General features: G+C 34.3%; 1 protein-coding gene across 1 annotated transcript; it reads right to left on the bottom strand.

Annotated features, from left to right (window-relative positions):
* Window positions 1-327: 327 nt before the first annotated feature.
* Window positions 328-17,534, bottom strand: LOC135076136 (protein takeout-like). The gene is made up of 5 exons (XM_063970605.1): window positions 17,373-17,534; window positions 8,735-8,954; window positions 6,436-6,566; window positions 4,511-4,666; window positions 328-1,359 (listed from the first exon to the last, which is right to left on the bottom strand). The coding sequence occupies exons 1-5, from the start codon at window positions 17,452-17,454 to the stop codon at window positions 1,193-1,195; spliced, it is 756 nt and encodes a 251-aa protein (XP_063826675.1). The 5' UTR covers window positions 17,455-17,534; the 3' UTR covers window positions 328-1,192.
* Between the last annotated feature and the right edge of the window lie 740 nt (window positions 17,535-18,274).

Consider the following 18,274-nt stretch of genomic DNA (forward strand, 5'->3'; position numbering starts at 1 on the left):
AATTGTTCGATTGTTGAAAACGCGGCCGAAACTTGGCGACTTTGCCCTTTTTGTGAAATGAAACTTCACTTCCCATAAAATAGCCTTAAGTGACTTTTAGTGCTTCTGATGTGTAACGACTCTAGAATTGAGAATAAAAAAAACACAGACAAATGTTTTTTTCCACTTTGCCTTAATTTTGTAATTTCAAGGTATGATGAGATCAGACTGAATAAAATGAGGTAGGTATCTAAGTGAGAATTAAACACAAAAAATAATTGCTGTTTCCGATTTCCTACGTAGAAGATGAGATTTTTTCGAAACGCAAGGTGAAATAATAAACAATAATAATAATAATCTATTTTTATTTGTAAACATCTCGATATACGGAATTACTGAAATGAAACTGTATTGAAAGGGTTTTCTTGAGATCTGTTACAAGAATAATATTTAATACAGCTCTAGAATGATCCTTGAGGTACCTATGTTTTATACCAAATTCTTTTACTTTTATTACAAAACATCAGCAGCTAGAAAAAATATTAAAATATTATAAGGTACTTGTATCTATCTACACTACTCTTAACCAACAATAATTTGAAATCACACCTACTAGATAACCTAAAAAATAAAGCATTTCAAAAACCACACAAATCTATACTTTACTTACTTACATAGAATTCTTTTGCATCATCTGTACTGTCCATTAAACTTAAAAGTTTATCTTTAATTATTTTGGGATGATACTTTATTACCTAATCTTAAAAAAGTTTAGCTCTTCAACCAATAAACACAAACAAAATAAAAACCATAACACTTCAAATAAGAAATCAGAATAAAAAGTATCTTCTCTTTCTTCCGATGAAAAGAAGGCGCAGTCCGTATAAGTAAAGTCTATATTTTAGGGATTATTCGACTTCGAAAATGATTCATAACAAAAAAAAATCGTTCAAAAACAAATTCGAATCTGAAATATTGATTCTCTTTTGTTTAAAGATATTTTTGTATCAGTTTTATTTGGTTAATGTAGCGATAGATCGCTATTTGTTTCGTAGAATACAGTTTGAGGTCCCTTAAATTACATCCAGCAAAAGCTATTTATGTTATGTATCATCGTTGTCATCTCTACATCTTCCAAGAAAATGCTGTTCACTCATCAAATTCTCATCATATCTATTAACTATTGTACTGTAAATATCTATGTTGACATTCGTCAGTATTTTGGAATGGGTACGTATAATAGTTCGTCGTATGGAACCGCGTCAAAGAACTTCTTGGCAGTACTGATGGTGACGTTCAAAGCGTAGTCCACGACAGGCTGGCCAAACTCTTCAGTCACAATCCTCCAATTTTCGTTTAGGAAGTTCAAGACTGTGTTACCTGGAATAAGAAATAAGTATTTTTATAAAGATATCACAAACATTACTATGAGGTCTCACAGTGCGCGTGGACGCACAGCGTGACACACGAACCAATCACAGAGCTCTATTCAACGCTGTGCGTTCGATTTGCTGCTTCGCTTAAGCAAGCACCGTTTGTGAATACGGGCGAGAGGAAGGTACGTCAAGAGAGGTCTTGAAGAAACATTACAGAAGAACACTGCGAATTAATTTAACTTGATTAGGAATCCCAAAGAAACATTGTGCTGTACCGTGCCGTGTTAACTTAATCATTTACGTAGCCGAACTCGAGTATTGAGTAATGGATTTGTATTAGGATACTGAAAAATTGATAATTCATAAGTTTTGTAAATGCATTAATTGCCGTATAATATGTATTCAATTGAATGGATACCTCAACAATTTTAAGTAAGTTCATGAATAATTGCAAACGCGTTGCAAGGAACCAATTAAATAAAATACCTTTCATTTTTTTTAAAACAGCAAAGTACAGTTTCAGACCTGCATTTTTTAATTTTTTTTTGTTCAGATATAGGTACTGTAAAAGTATGTCCTTCATGCTTTTATTATTTCCTTCCAAATAATGTCATAATTCCATCCATTCCAATTCCAGTATTTTTGCCAATACTGTTTAATTGCCCTCTTCAAAGTGTGGGCCAATACGATTTTAGAGAAAAATACAAGAAAAAGAAATCTTTTTCTTTTTCATCTAAACCACAATGACCTTGATACTCCATTGTTGACTTAAACTTGCTTTTCGGTTATCTGAATTCACTTTCATACAGCGCATCTTACGCAATGTTTACATGCCGGCAAACAAATGTCATGGTCAGCTGGTTGCGCACGCGCAAGTCAGGTTGGCAAACGAGCAACCAGTTTCTGGTGAGGCAAAATGCAGTTATACAGAACGACTACTCGAAACAACTTCGATATTTTCGACTTCATCTGTCTCTTACTTGTCTAACGAGTGAAAGAGAAAGGCTGAGATGATATATCGAAATGTTTTTGCAAGATAGACTCCCAGATGATTGCTACGAAAACAGGTTTGCAACGATCGCGAATCTGTGACGAAATAGTTGCTACCGTTAAAATTGTTTTATTATTTATTTATTTTTTATTTATTTATTATTCATTATTGAGCAATTACATATTTGATCCAAATAGCGTCCTAAATCCTCTTTAGGTTTGTCTAGACACTATTGTTCTCTATACAAATAAAAACAAACGTTTTAGTATAAGCATTCACAACACTTTCAGATATACAAAACATTATTTTAGCGAGTGCGCACTACGATGACGAAAGACTCGACGTTTGACTGATAGTTGAAAAAAAAAGACGATAATGATATTATACCTAGATGTGCAACATAATATTTCTATTTTGAAATGTATAGTACCTATTTTCCAATACAGTCAACATCGTAAAAGCTAGAAGGCTAAATGCCCAAACTAATACTTTGATGAAGAAATTCACCAGCCATGCCTAAGAGTATATTCAATAGTTATTATACTTTTCTGGTTCCGTCTATGTGTAATGAGTACCAGGCTCTTATGAGCCGACGACTTCAATGGACTTAATCACGAAAATAAAAGATGAAAAATAAATAATTAAGTTTTTAAATTAAAGTGTAGTAATTCAATTACTTCAAGCAATTAGAAAATTAATCGATTGATGATGCGTACATGCATGATTCATTACATTTGTAACGTATCATTTGATATCATCTAGTTTCAATCACTACGATTGTTTTGGATATCAATAGATCGGATCGTACCTGCTCAATTAAATTGAAATAACCGCTCAATTCAAATTAAAAACCATTTTTTTTATAATGCTGTACCTACTTAATCAAATTTTAGACTTTATGGTGATCTAGACGATAGCTTAAATTAAATACGAGTAAATATTACGCTAGTAATATTACTTCAATGAGGTATAATCAATTTGCAATGATACAACAAAACCCTACAATACAAAATAATTTAAACGTCGCATAAAAAAATCTAAGTAAAATTCCATGTTTGTTTGAAATGTTACCGAATGAGTTAGTTAAATACCTCTATCAGGCTTTTTTCAAATATTTTCATTTCAATATTTAATGAGGAATTTAAATTGTTTTGAATATCTTATTGTAATGGTATCCCAGCATGAATGTGGTAGGTATATACCAGCTATGATGCGGGTCTTCTGCTTTCATATTATTGCCTATACTAGCTTTTCTATAGGAATGTTGTTGTGTTACCAACCCCGACCAAAATTTTCGACCCCAATTAATATAATGCGGGTGGAAACTATTTAAAATAATCATTATCGCAGGTCACCCACCTCCAAAAACACAAAAATTGTGATGTGATTTAGGAAAGTTTTAGAAAATCTGTATTGTAATTTCGCTGTGATGATAAGAGATATAGAGCACAAAATATATTTTTGTGTAATAGGGCGTGTTACGTTTTAAGTGTAAACTGGTATAATTAATTTATTTATTGCATTACTTTTGTACGAACTACAAAATATTAGAAATTTAATTGGAATTTTTGCGTTATTGAAAATTATTATGTTTTGGTCCGTCCAGTAACAGTACAATCACTAACAAAAGACTCAAGACTCAAGAGGATTTAAGACGCTATTTAAATCAAAGATGTAATTAAAAAAAAAAGTGATTTTAACAAGTATCTTATATTTATGAGGATTTTCTTATTAGCCGTCTCTATCGGGTCCATTTACCCTCTTTCAAACTACAAAGTAGTCGTAATATTTAATTTAGCCGAAAAGGAACAAACGATTAAATACGAGGTGCCAAATAATGATAAACTGGAACCGTAAACGTACCGTAGATAGGTACTTATTTTGCTTTATATTTTAATTGAAGCGAAAGAACATTTAAGATTTGTCCTGACTTCTCTCCTCAAACACAGAAGAGCGCGAAGCAATATTCTGTTCGTCAAAAAACCGACAATATGCGAAGCACAGTCGAAAACGCTTGTTTGAGGCACGTAATTCGGTCCATTCCACTACATGAATTTTGGCTCAGCACCTTTACATTCTACTCTCCTTAGAAGGGAACGTTTTTATAATTCACGCAATTGGTTTCTTAAAATTTATGTGAATTCTTTCTCTCGTTTCTACTTACTTAATTCTGGATTTCCTTTGAACAGGTTGGTAATGGTATAGAATATTCTTTCTCCATAATCGAAGGTGTACTTGTAGCTCTTGATGCCGAAGTGATCGCGGCCATTATTGTCCTTGAAGTACTTCGTTTTGATGTTAATCTTGATGACGGAGTTTACTGAAATAAGGAAACGACACATATTTTAATAACAGCTACCTAAGAATTCACCCAAAATACTAAAGTTTCTAAGATAGAGCGGTTGTTCATTTTAAAGTTTTGCTTCAAAACTTTTGGGGAGAAAATGATAGTTGATTCTAAACTTTAACAGTTTACGAGTAGCTCGTCGCCAGAAAATGGTATTTGTTTTAATATTATACTCTACTTGGAAAACACTATCACCATCACACAAACCTGGGCTCTTATTTATGGAGATACTAAGAGCTCAGCCAAATAATTTAAAATGCGTGCAGCCAAGAAATGGAATTCCCTGCCCACGTAAGTGTTCTCGAATTCATGCAACCCCAAGGCTTTCAAGTTACTGATAGACGTTATCTGGACAAGCTCGCTTTATCGTAGATGCACATTTTGGTGAATTGTCATACAGAGCAAGCATATTCAATTTCATAAAAAATATGCAATTCTTTATCTATTTCATTGTGTATATCAAGAAGCTTATCAATTTTTAAAATAAACTTTGTAATTGGATCATAATATATGCAAAAAATATCTAGACTAAGCTTAGATTCGCTCGTAATTCTAATTAAAAAAACTCTTTACTACAAATTACAATTAAAAAAATTATGATTCAGATTTGCCCACAATAAAAAGAACATGGAATCCAATATTACGTGTAAAATTATAATTATTTTACTCGCAATAATTATTTATAATTAATTTCACATGTTAATGAATAGAAAATCATGTGTGTGAAAAATTTGAAAATCGTGTAAGGAAAATATGGCTTTCGCTGAATAAAAATTGCAGAAATGATAATTTTCTAATAATTTTAATTTCATTCCTTTGTCACCAGATTGAAAACCATTGAATATTGAATGGTATGATGAAAGTTCCTAATGATCATAGTTCAATAATGACACATAGTAAATAACGATATCAGAAACCTGTGTTGATGGTAAACTTGTTTCACACTAGTCATAAACAGTTTATCAACAAATGTTGCCTAATGAATACATGGCTTTAATGTCAGAAAAATGAACTGCCTTACGGCCTTACGTAAATTTGCATTTTACGTACATTTACAAAATTAGACATTTTTGGATACGGATTAATTTCAAATGGATTTTATAGTCGTGTTATCGAATTATTACGAACTGTAACTTATTTAAATAATAAATATTTTTTCTACAGTCTTTAACAAATAGAAGATTACATTACCTTCTAAGCAATGATGCCTCCAAACTACAATAGGGAGAGCAAATTATACTTTAATTAACTTCCATTTCGGGATAAGATTACCAGTTTACTCGTATTACATGACAATAGCCTTCAAGGCGATGCTAAAGCAGCTCAAAAACCTTGTTTTTATTCCTGTAATTTGTTTTTAATGTTGAGTATTTCTGATATTAGCCCAACGAGGTCGGCATCGGACTGCCGATTCGGGTATTTTTGAATGCTAATTTGATCCCGAGAAACGAGTGCTGGACTATTGTGATGAACACACTCATAGCTCAAGCATATTTTAGCTTAGTTAGCTAAACTTAGCTTTTATACCCTAACCCTCTTATTAATAACAGGAATTTTGTTTACATAGGGGTAACTTAAAAATTTGGGATTGATGGTGACAACGGGCATAAGGCTGAGTTGCACCACCTATAACTTTAAAGGTAACTATAACGATAATCGGTGCTTTTTGTATGGAGTTTCACAGATTTTGACAAAGTGAAAGTAAGATGGTGCAACCCAGCTTAAGTCTAAAAAATACTAACCTATTTTGATCTTGGCGTCTCCTTCTCCATTGATGGGAAACAGCAGCAGCCTGCCAACAGCTGTGTATTTGCCTTTAATGGTGATGTTGCATTTCACGTCCAGGTTGAAGATGTTCTTCTCTACTATCGCCCTGGAAACAGAGAAATCATTAAGTTAAAATACGATAATGTAGTCAATAAAAGTTAGTGGAATATCATGGGGCTTACTCCCATCGGAAAGATGTTTCATTTGGGAATACTCGTATTACGTTTTAGATAAGCTGTTGTTTGGTGCTACAAATTAGCCCATTTGATGTGTAAAGTAGGTATTCTCATTTCCTAAATCTACTAATAATACGAGTATGACAATTAGTATACAAAACCTGACAAATTTAGGTATTGGCTCGCTACTGTTAGTGTACGAAAAATAAAAAATCCAAAACGCTCAAGAGAGCCTTGAAAGTCATGACATGAACAAAAAATACTTATTATGACGAAACAAAACCACCGTGGTTTGAGGTTTAGCCTTAATTGTGGTTGTAGATCTTAAGTCCCTAATTAGAGAACCTCGAATAGCTTGGAATCCGTGTCTAGAATAATGTTGACAAAATCTTTCGAGAACTTATCTTTACAAAGATGACATTGCGGTCTTTTTAAAGGTTTATTCGTTGTTTTGGCAAACAATGATATAAGGCACGAATGGCATGCCATAATAATTTAACTTAAGTAGTAAAGCTAAGGAAAGCTGAACACTGAGAGAAATGGAGCCATAATATTGGAAGATCTATGAAGCGAAAGTCAAGGAAACGGCCTTGAGTAAAGAACATGACAACGCTAAGATAATTAATTTGAAAATAAATTCTCTCTTAGGTATATTTTTATGGGCATGTGATCACATTTGTTAATGTTATGATGTTTATTGTTTATGAAACTTTATTTGTCTCATCCACCACGTTTGATAAAGTGGTCGTTAAAACAATTTTTCTAACTGCCACGTGAAAGTGGCAGGACAACGTGGTGGTTGATACCTACACTGAATAAAAATTTATCTATTTTATTATTTATTTATTTATCTGCTATGAACTTGGCATTTTTTGTAACTGAAGATTCGGGAATATTGAGACCTCGTGCTCATAATATTTGTATGGTTCCTACTCGTACTAGGTATACAATACGTTTATTCGTTTTCCGATATCTATACTTTTATACGGCTTGTATGCATTTAAAGAGCTAGGAAGTCATTTGCAGTAAAAACTGCTATACTAGTTAACTGAACTCTTAAGACAAGGGCAGTATGTTTTGTGTTTATTTTAATTAGATATGACTTAATATCGGTAACAACCCTGAAAAACAGTTGACAATTTGTCTAATGCCCAACTAGGAACGAATAGACAAAAGATTTCGACAACATCCATTGTGCCTTCGTGAGAATGCGTTATTATGTGGCAAGGCTCGCCATAATTGGTCTGTACGAGTGTCCTTAAGTTTTGTAGAGATTGTATTTATGGTGTAATGCCCAACTAAATCGAGGTTTGGCGTGTTTTAGTGTTAAGTCTCATAAAGTTAAAACTTATTGCCCTTGGTGGCTTCGTGATGCGACTTATTTAAGTATTTTATATACAGTGTGTTTGGGACAGGGCTAGCGATAATTTAAGGCGATGTTATTATGTCAATTTTATCGACAAAAGTGCCCCCAAAAACGTGCCCGTCAAAACTGATTTTTTTGACAAAAACTGAAATTCATTATTATTTTTTTAAAGTTTTGTTGTCATTATTTTTCATTTTTGTGTTTTTTATTTATGTGTAAGACGGGCACATAAGAAATACATTCAATTTTATGTAGTCACATAAAAATTAAGCCCCCCCCCCCCATTTCAAGTGGATGGGGGTGGGCCCACCTATGGGGGCATTTTTGTCGATAAAATTGACATCACAACATCGCCTTAAATTTTATCGCTAGCCCTATCCCAACACACTGTAGAGTAAGTAGGTACAATCTCTCTAAAATAAATTGCCCGGGCGATTTTTTGATAATTTTTATGGAATGACGATACTATTTAAATGACATTTTTGACTTGATCTGCATAGATCGAACTAATTAAATATTTAGTGTATTTGTAACCAACAAAGAGACTATATAAGTCAAATTGAGGCAGCTAGGAAACTCTTTAATTGGCTTAGATTTAATGCTCATCAAACTAACATGAATACTGTAAAACAGCTGTTGAGCTGCTAAATAAATAAATGAAATGAGTCTCTCTACATGAAGATAAGGTTGTACATCGCATCTCATCATAATTATAAACACCATAGTACTCACTCCACATTGAGCACCTCGCACTTCTTCAGTCCCGTAGCCTTTCCATCATAAAAGGTCACCCTGATCCCTGGCAGTTGGATGGGCAGGTTGTCGACCACGAACGGGTCCAGGGACGGGACTCCGAGCTCAGGGAGACCCTTGGAGAACTCCGGGATGGCGTCTCTGGTCGCTTTGATCAGGCAGGCCGGTTCCGTGGTGTTGCATGGGTGGATGAAGTCCGCTGTGAAGAGAGATAGTGATTAATTAAATTAAAAGTAGATAATATAAATTAAGGTTGTATTTTGCTTTCGTTTTCGTTTCTGCCAAATGACGTCCACTGCTGTATTCTGCTTTAATAATAAATATTTTTAAATTAAGAATAAGAATAAGAAATTATTAAGAGACTTTAGCATGATGGCAATCAGACTAATGGCAATGCAAATTAGAACGATTGTAAATGATTAGGATAACTTCAACCTACGGTTAAGACAAATAAATGAAATAAAAAAAAAAATAAGACGTTTCTATTCATAACAACTCTTTTGAAATGTATTACCGATTTGTTATATTGCAAGCGTAGCTTAGTTTATAGCCAGTTTATTGGAATGAATTTATTATGTTCAAATAATTTGTGTTTGTCTATTGAAATTTGATATTATCTCGCAGGCTGCTACCAATCGGGCAACATGGAAAGCATTGGGGGAGGCCTATGTTCAGCAGTATACGTCCTATGGCTGAGATGATGATGATGATGATTATCTCGCACGCTTGCTGTAGATTCGCCTTTGTTTAAGTCGTTGTACTTAGTTCTTCCCCTTACTTATTTTCTATTCCATGCTTTCGTGTTGGTCGAGTCTTATTTTACCATTTTGTACATTATGTTGCCTAGCATGATGATTGATTATCCCTAACAATTGATTTAATATTCATAGAAATCTGTAATATTTACAATTAAGCTAGCAAAGTTCATAATTAATCCATCGCATGGAGTCATTAAACAAGATTAATGAATTCTGTCTCATTTTGTTAGCCATTTGCGGTCATAATGATGTGAGTTATTATGCTTGGTTGAAATAACATTGGTCACAATGTTTTAACACCGTAATAAACTTTTTATTCAAAATTAGTTCGTTCGTTCGTTCGTTTCAGCCGAAAGACGTCCACTGCTGGACAAAGGCCTCCCCCAAGGATTTCCATAAAGACCGGCATATTTCCATAAAAGATGCAAGCGGCGCAGGACCGGTCAAAATTAGTAAGTTAATTAATTAGTTAATTTTCAATAATATCCAGAGTCTACTTCTTTCTTGGTTCCTATACATTGGTACCAATGAATAAGTCATCAATATTAACAATATCTATTAATGTATCTTGTCTGTTTTTCACAAAGTCTGTCAAATATTTATCTCATTTTCACTATTGTGTCAACCTCACGGTCAACGATTCAGTAAGCTAGTTATGACATTTATATTTGTCGCGACATTTGAACTTGCAGATTGTTTTTGCTTCATTGTGCTTCGTAAAGTTTTTGCTTATTAATATTACATAATTTACTAACTTATTGGGGTCAAAGGCATCCTCTTTGACATTGTCAGTGCTTTGATACCTTTATTATTAGAATATTTTGACAGGTTATTTGGTTTTGTAAACATAAATAAGTCACATTAAACAATAATTCTTAAGTTAGGAAAATGTTTTTAAATAGTTTAATTTATGACCATTTTTTCTGACACTCAGTAAAATAACTGAATTAATGAATTACTTACGACATAGTGCTTTTATTAATAAGTCAATTATCGAGTTTGTAAAATATCGATTTTGCAATTAATTATAATTATCACAATGTGCATAAATATTTAAAAAAAAAGTCTTTGAAGGAATTTTTCAGTTGGTCAATAAATATAGATCAACTTTTACCACAATTAACAGTTTACTATTAGCAAGGGACGTCCACCCACAAGGTGGACCGACGACCTGATAAAGGTAGCGGGAAGGCGCTGGATGCAGGCCGCTACCAACCGTGCGATGTGGAAGTCATTGGGGGAGGCCTATGTTCAGCAGTGGACGTCCTGTGGCTAAAATGATGATGATGATGATTAGCAAGTTAATTGAATGGACTTGTTAATTGATATTTTATATTAAGTTTCACTTTCAGATACAAATTTATATTGTGTTTTCACATGCATGAATGTTATTAGCATAACAATATTATTTACTTTTGTTTAAACATTTGATGCTATAATTTAGAATAATTTTGAAAATAATTACGTACTTAACGCCAATATTTTTTGAAGCGTACGTATTGACTACATAAGGTAAATAATTAAGTTTTTTCATCCACTTATACATTGATCAAGAGTGTATTTCATTGTACGAAATTGTCATTTTCTTAATTATTCGATGTTCGCGTGTAGGCGTAATCACTAATCAATGAAACTGTATTTAACGTAACGCAAATGACTTTTTCCGAATCATTAGGAACATTAATTATACAAGTATCATGGTAATGAATCACATCCTCTTCGTGGATAATTCAATCCTTCATGTATCGTGTGGAATCCTGTAAAATGTACATTGTATTGATCAGATGTATCAGTTGATATTTTGTAGACTTGTAGGACGCACGCGTGTACCGGAGCGCGACGCGGCGCGTGCCCACGCGGCTCGCCGCTCCACACGTGGGCGTTGGTGATGCTGCTTGGTGACAGTGGTGCGAGCGGTGCTGGTGCTGCGATGAGGGACGGTGCGACGTGCAGTGGTCACAACAAAACAGCTCTTCTCAGAGCTATGCAACGGCTCTTGTCAGGGCCACATTCCTGTTTCTATTATGATGACCAATGTGGTGTTTCTGTGCTGAAAGTTGCTTGTGGCTTCGGCTGCAAACATTCATTGTTTCTATTCGAAGACGATTTTTATTGTGGTCGCTGGTGGCTACAGACTAAAGTCTACGTTTTGGCGGACCGACGATCTGGAGAAGATCGCGGGAAGTACCTGGATGCGGGCAGCGCAGGACCGGTCGTTATGGAAATCCTTGGGGGAGAGTCAGACCTATGTCCAGCAGTGGACGTCATTTGGCTGAAACGAACGAAAGTCTACGCTTACATTTCCTACAGCCTATCTGAGAGGCAATAGTCTTCACCAGTTGTAGCCTTCAGACTTTCTAAATGGGAGTCAAATAATAAGACTATTGTGAAGCCTCAGGCCCGATTCAACCAAACTTTTATCCGAAAGTAACTCCTGGTATAACTGGTACATTGACAGATTCAGTATGGGAAATAAATGTCAAAACTGACGATTTATTCTGAGATTAAACTCTTGTTTGATCGAATCCACCCTTAGGCTGGGTTGCATCATCTTACTTTAACTTTGACAAACGTCAAAAATCTGTCAACCTCCATACAAAAAGCATCGTTTATTGATATTGTTACGGTTAAAATAAGGTGGTGCAACTCAGCCTTAGTCAGCTAAATAATCTTATATCTGACAAAACATCAAGTAACATACAACATGTTGCTAATTACAACACTTTATGAACTACCATCACTAGCCGGGGGCCGTACGTCTGGTTTTCCAGGGAAAGTTTTCCCAAATTAATTGCAGAGGAAAATGATTGTTATTTAGGAGTAATAAAATGTGAATTATCGAGTGGCCCTCCGTTTTGTGGGTCAGCGTCTGTTGTAATGTCCGCTTTGGACAAGGGCAGTGCCTTTCGTGCGGGGATTACAGGCCACAAAGTAAATATTTGCTAGAGTCAAGATAGTATTAATTATTTCATGTTGTAAAGTAAAGGATGTTCCTTTATTAATTTAATTTAGAAATAATAAACCTATAAAAATAATTGCATTGTTTACAAGTAACATAAGTAATCTTCAAGAAACATTAGAAACAATTAACTACGTCGTTTTAAAATACCCCCAATTTAGGACAAGGCCCCATCATTATAACGTTAAAAATAATTCGTAGTGTTATTATACAATACAATATCATGGTTATTTTGATGATTGGTACGAATACAACATCGTTATGGTCTGGTGTAAAGCTAAGGTCTAAAGCTAGGTGGACCGACGATCTAATGAAGGTCGCGGGAGGTGCCTAGATGCGAGCGGCGCAGAACCGGTCTTTGTGGAAATCCTTGGGGGAGGCTTTAGCCCAGCAGTGGACGTCTTTCGGCTGAAACGAACGAAATCAAATGTGTAGACTCTCTCGATCTAAAGATCCAGGGTTCTACTCCCAAGAGAACCAGTTTAAAAATACTATTTTTTGACAGTGTATGCTTAAATCTATCTGACATTCAGAAGGAAATGATACTTCAGAGATCATGTTAACCCATCGAGCCATGTCACACGTCTATACCGACTCGTAAAGTCTGACACCAGAGTTTTATCCTCAGTTATGTCCCTATGCAATGAGCATAACTATTCGCTGGGTGCGAAGTACTAGGTGGGGGGGACATAATCTATCGCAGCGCTCATGGTGGTCAAAAGTAGAAATAATGTAAGCTCTGTCATCAGATGTATCTGTCAATGGCAAAGCGATTCTACATAATACATTTTAATATCATTAATTAATCGCATGAAAAGGGTCCTACTGGGAACTTAAATAAAAGAGTGGACTGTATTTCGATAGGGCTGTTTTAATAGCCGTTTACAATTTGGAAATAACTAAACTATACAACGTGGTAGTACAAAAATGAGTCACAGTAGTTGTTGTGCACAGATGTTTGCCTTATGATGAGAGCGTGAATTATTGAACTCTGCCCTTGTTTTGTTCTTAATTCTTCTACATCTCGGACTTGTCCAGCCAATACCAACAACTTTCCTTTAAATACGGTTTGTGGTTGGAATTTGATATTGTAACTCTCACAAACCCGGTCTTCAAAACGATACTCATTTCGATCTGAAAACGATATTTAATTTATTACTAGCGATACAGAAACATTTAAATATATTTACTGTTATATAATGAAACCGTTAAAGTAGCTTTTTCTTTTTGTTTTACTGTAAAACTACAACTATAAATGAAGTAAACAAACCCTGACACAATCAAAATTAAACACACTTTTTGGACTTACCTCATTTGATTTGAATGACCAAAATGATTTCAAAACCTTTTTTCCACCCAAATCGTGGTATCACAACAATTTATTCGTTGAAAATATTTGTTATTTTTTCATTTCGATATTTTTTCACAAATATACGACCTAAATGTCAATGTGACAGAACCCACAAAGTTGTGGACGCTAGTTGGCGCTGTAATCGTGCACGGAGCCAATAGGCAAGTATCTTCATAAATAGGTACCTTATTTTCAAAAATATTACCTCCACAATTTAGACAAGAAGTTGTCTTGAATTTAAATGAACAACAATAACAATTACTTATTTGATGACTCGACGGCGGGTCACCGAGATCAAAGGGGTTAATATCTATTACAGAATAAATTAAGATATTACATTTAGAAATAATATTAGAAACAAATACCTTTTTTTTTTTTTTTTTTATGTGATAGGAGGCAAACGAGCAGACGGATCACCTGATGGTAAGTAAATAGGTGCTATGTCAGATGAACATTAAATTGTGATTCATCTACATTAATGTGTTTATAAACATTGTTGTCTTAACACAATCAATGAGACTTTCTTAAGCAATATGTGCATTTTATATGATAAGTTAGCTTTTTTAAAGTCATTGAAATTATTCGTACGCTATTCAAAAAGTTAAATTGAAATGTCTCACCCAAATTGGATACATTGAAGACTATTTAACTTATATGAAGCTGAAATTCTTATTTTGTATAATATCTTTATAATTTTATCAGTATTTTAAAATACCAAAATAAGAATAAGAAGGTCCAAATGCTGCGTGATTGGTGGATTTTGACATATCTGTCAAAGTCATGTCAAAATCCACCAATCATGCAGCATTTGGACCTCCCGTCTACGTATTGCCATCTGGCGGATTTTTCAATAGCGAAAACCCTCATTATTTCGGAAAAATAATGTTTTTCTCTTGCACTTATCTGAGAAGAGGTAAATGTAAATATTAACTTATGCAATAAGACATAAACAATAAACATTGCAAATCCATTTCCTGTAATTCCTTGGAAATGTCCTTTGTGAGCAATATGCAGCTACATATAAAATACAATCTCAATGTACAGAGTAAACAAAAGCATTCAGAATAACCTTTTCATCCAATACCTAAACATATTTTCCTGAACCTGAAAACGTTTCCGCTTGCATTCAGTACAATATTGACACATTAAGGCTGAGTTGCACCACTTAACTTTGACCGAAACTTTGACGATAACCGGTGCTTTTTGTATGGAGTTTGACAGATTTTTGACGTTTGTCAAAGTTAAAGTAAGATGGTGCAACTCAGCCTAAATATTGTCATGTGAATTTGTATGTAGTGAAGAAATGTTTATTATGAAATAGGTTTGGTGATAAGAAACTCTCTCTTTTTTCATGGAATAGTGGGTTTTTAGCTATCTAGACTCATAGAAAAGTACCTACTTTATTAACCACTTCATAATTTAAACTGATTATTAGAAGAAAAACAAAAATTGGAATTTTAGAATTCGAGGTAGAGTTCGGCCCATCAAAAGTTCAAAAATTTTTAAACTCCTTTTTATAGAAAACAATTGCAAAGTTAAACGAAACGATAGTTTCGCTTTATCAAATTCCAAGAATTCTCTGTGGCTGATGCAAACCTTTTAAGCTCTTTTAGTTCCAAACTAAATCAACTCCAGAAGGCCTCTACATCACGGTACACTAACAAAATTGTGAAATTGGATTAGTCACTTGAATTTTGCAGGTGATTTTGCGTTGAATTTTAAACTCAAGCGTTTAGAACACAAGGTCCTTTAATATAGTTTGTGTAGTTTGTCTAGTAGAGATGTAAATTACCCGAAGGCTCACCGCAAGGGAGGATTCTAGTTGTTTTAGTAGGGTAAACCAACTTCAGGTCTATGATGTGCATATTCTAATTTTGGCAGACTATTCGTCAGGCCCAGTTCATTTGAAGCAAGATGTAGAGGTAACATTACGGAATGTGTGCTCTGAATTCTGGGAGTAAGAGTAGGCGCACACCGTTGATTTTTAGTTGGCCGATAGTTGTGCCCGATTTTAATTTGTATGAAGAATCGGTCAAATCGAATCGGCGTAGTGTGCGCACTCTGATCAACTGCCCGACTAAACTATCGGCCGACGAAAAATCAACGGTGTGCGCCTACTCTTAATGTTTACAGATGTCACTTTTAAGACGATTCTTTATGCGACTTTATGTTACCCTAAATTACGTCATCTTTGTAATCATTACGTCATTTAGCCTTTACTGCAGAAAGACGACCCTATCAAATTTACCAGAGGGAAAAAGATTTAGATCCCTGGCCAGATGGGTTGAGAAGACTTGATGTTCGCATATTTCTTCCTCAGTCACCTCTAACGACATCCACGGGTGGGTCAAAATTACCTCCTCACAAAATATACAAATAGAAATGTAAGGATTATTATCCCACTTTGATTAGGATTGTGGATCTAGTATCAAACAAGGTTATGCTACAAGAGAAACAATTTCGTAATTTGCAGGGCAAGTAAACCATCCATCTAGCCACATCATTACAGGCACCTGGTGGTTTATAAAGTCTGACTATTGAGACCCTCTAATCTCTTAGTGAGAAATCATTATTGACTTAGTGACAAGGTATAAGTATTAGTAAATTGGTATTATAGCTGCAGACTTTATTTTTAAAAGACGGCTAAAGTGCATAACACCATAACCAAGCTAAGATACAACTTCTGTAAAAAGGAAACAAAAGGTGAAGATTACGTCTACACAATACTTGTCTAGTTGACACCATTAACGCCAAGAAAAGACGCAACTTCGCATTTTTAGCTATGTTTAATTAGATTTTAATTAACTGTTAAATAATATTTTTGTTGTTTTGAAACCACCAAATAGTCAATGGGATGGTGTCCTAATTCTCAAAGTTTTTACATTGTGGGATCTATAGAAAAACTACGTGATATTCGTATTATGAGAAAACTACCTCATACAATATTAATGATGAAAAAACTTACTATCAAAAACTTTTCTGTTAAGTAAACCTTTCTTAAAAGTAAGGTTACTAAACTGGGATTTAGGTACTAAAGAAACCACATTTATTTATAAAGATCAACGTACAGTAACAGTTAAGGACCTACGTTTACAATCCACTTTACCAATATGGGTTTGCCACACATGTGTGCATACGGTTCTAGGCGCAAATCTCTGTAGTAATGCTGCCAGCAATGTAGATAGCATGTCGATTAGATCAACACCAACCGGTACTATTTCAAAATCATTGTAATACACCTATATTTGCTTTACGTTTTTACCACTTCGCGTTTTGTTCCACTTTCGTTTCATGTCTTCATTTTGGGTAACTTCGTTAATAATTTACACGATGAAAATGTAGCAATCAAATTATTTTGATTTATTTGTTATCTTCAATTAAGTTGCTAAATAATAATATCAGTTTTAATAAATAAGTTGCATACAATTTTCGACAGTCTTATTTTATTTCGATTGCCCTTAACCAAATAAATAAACAAAATCCTGACCTACATTTCCCGCGCCGCGTTTTACAACAAAAACCGTTACAATTAAAAAACAAAACACTCACGCGCAATTTTCGCTAAGCAGTCGCCGACGAGAGATGTCGCCACCGCCAACAGAGAGAAAACCAAAACATATCTTTCACGCATCGTGTCGCACTTTGCCGGCAATACACAACTGCGAACTGATCGAGTACTAATCACAAACTGACTCGACCCTCGAGCGCCGGAGCAGCGCCTTATGTAAATTGAAACAAGTTCTTTCTCATTTTCGGTTGCATAAATTCGGCTAGCTCTTTGCCAATGTGAAGCCTGATTTTCACGCAACGCTGGCTGCTAATCCGTTCTATAAAGTGGAAACAAATTAATGCTGATGCGTGGTCCTTATTGCCGTTATTGTAAACGTTAAAATTGAATGTGGCGTGGTGGGTGGCAATGGCTGTTGTGTGTATTGTGCGTGCGCGCCGCAGGAATATTCTGTTCTATTGAAAATGGCTAGACGAAATGGCTTGTTTTAACAAAACAACAGACAATAAATTCATTATATTAATTTAAAGTCAGTAGAATCTAAGCTTTTTCAGAATGCAACTAATGATTTCTTCTGGAATCAATCAATTGAAGTATTTATTGATTTTGCGATGTTATAATTTTATTTATTGAAAAAATACGAATCTTATTTTAACGATAGTTTTTTTTAATTTATTTTTAATAATAATTAAAATTATGTTGTTTGAAACACGAAATAATAATTATTATCAGATTACCATACCACTCATGAATAAAATAAACAAGATAAACTCCTTATTTTCATGGCATGCTGCATGTTTGATCGCATGCTGCACGCATGGATGTTAAATCCTAAAGAAAAATTAATAATGTGATTTTAGTGTGTTAGTCATGGCCTAAAATTTTCAAAAACTGAAAAACCTATAATATGTCCTGAAACTTAAAGAAGAAAATCTCAGATATT

The sequence above is a fragment of the Ostrinia nubilalis genome, chromosome 11 (genome assembly GCF_963855985.1).
Source record: "Ostrinia nubilalis chromosome 11, ilOstNubi1.1, whole genome shotgun sequence".
Taxonomy (NCBI): Eukaryota; Metazoa; Arthropoda; class Insecta; order Lepidoptera; family Crambidae; genus Ostrinia; species Ostrinia nubilalis.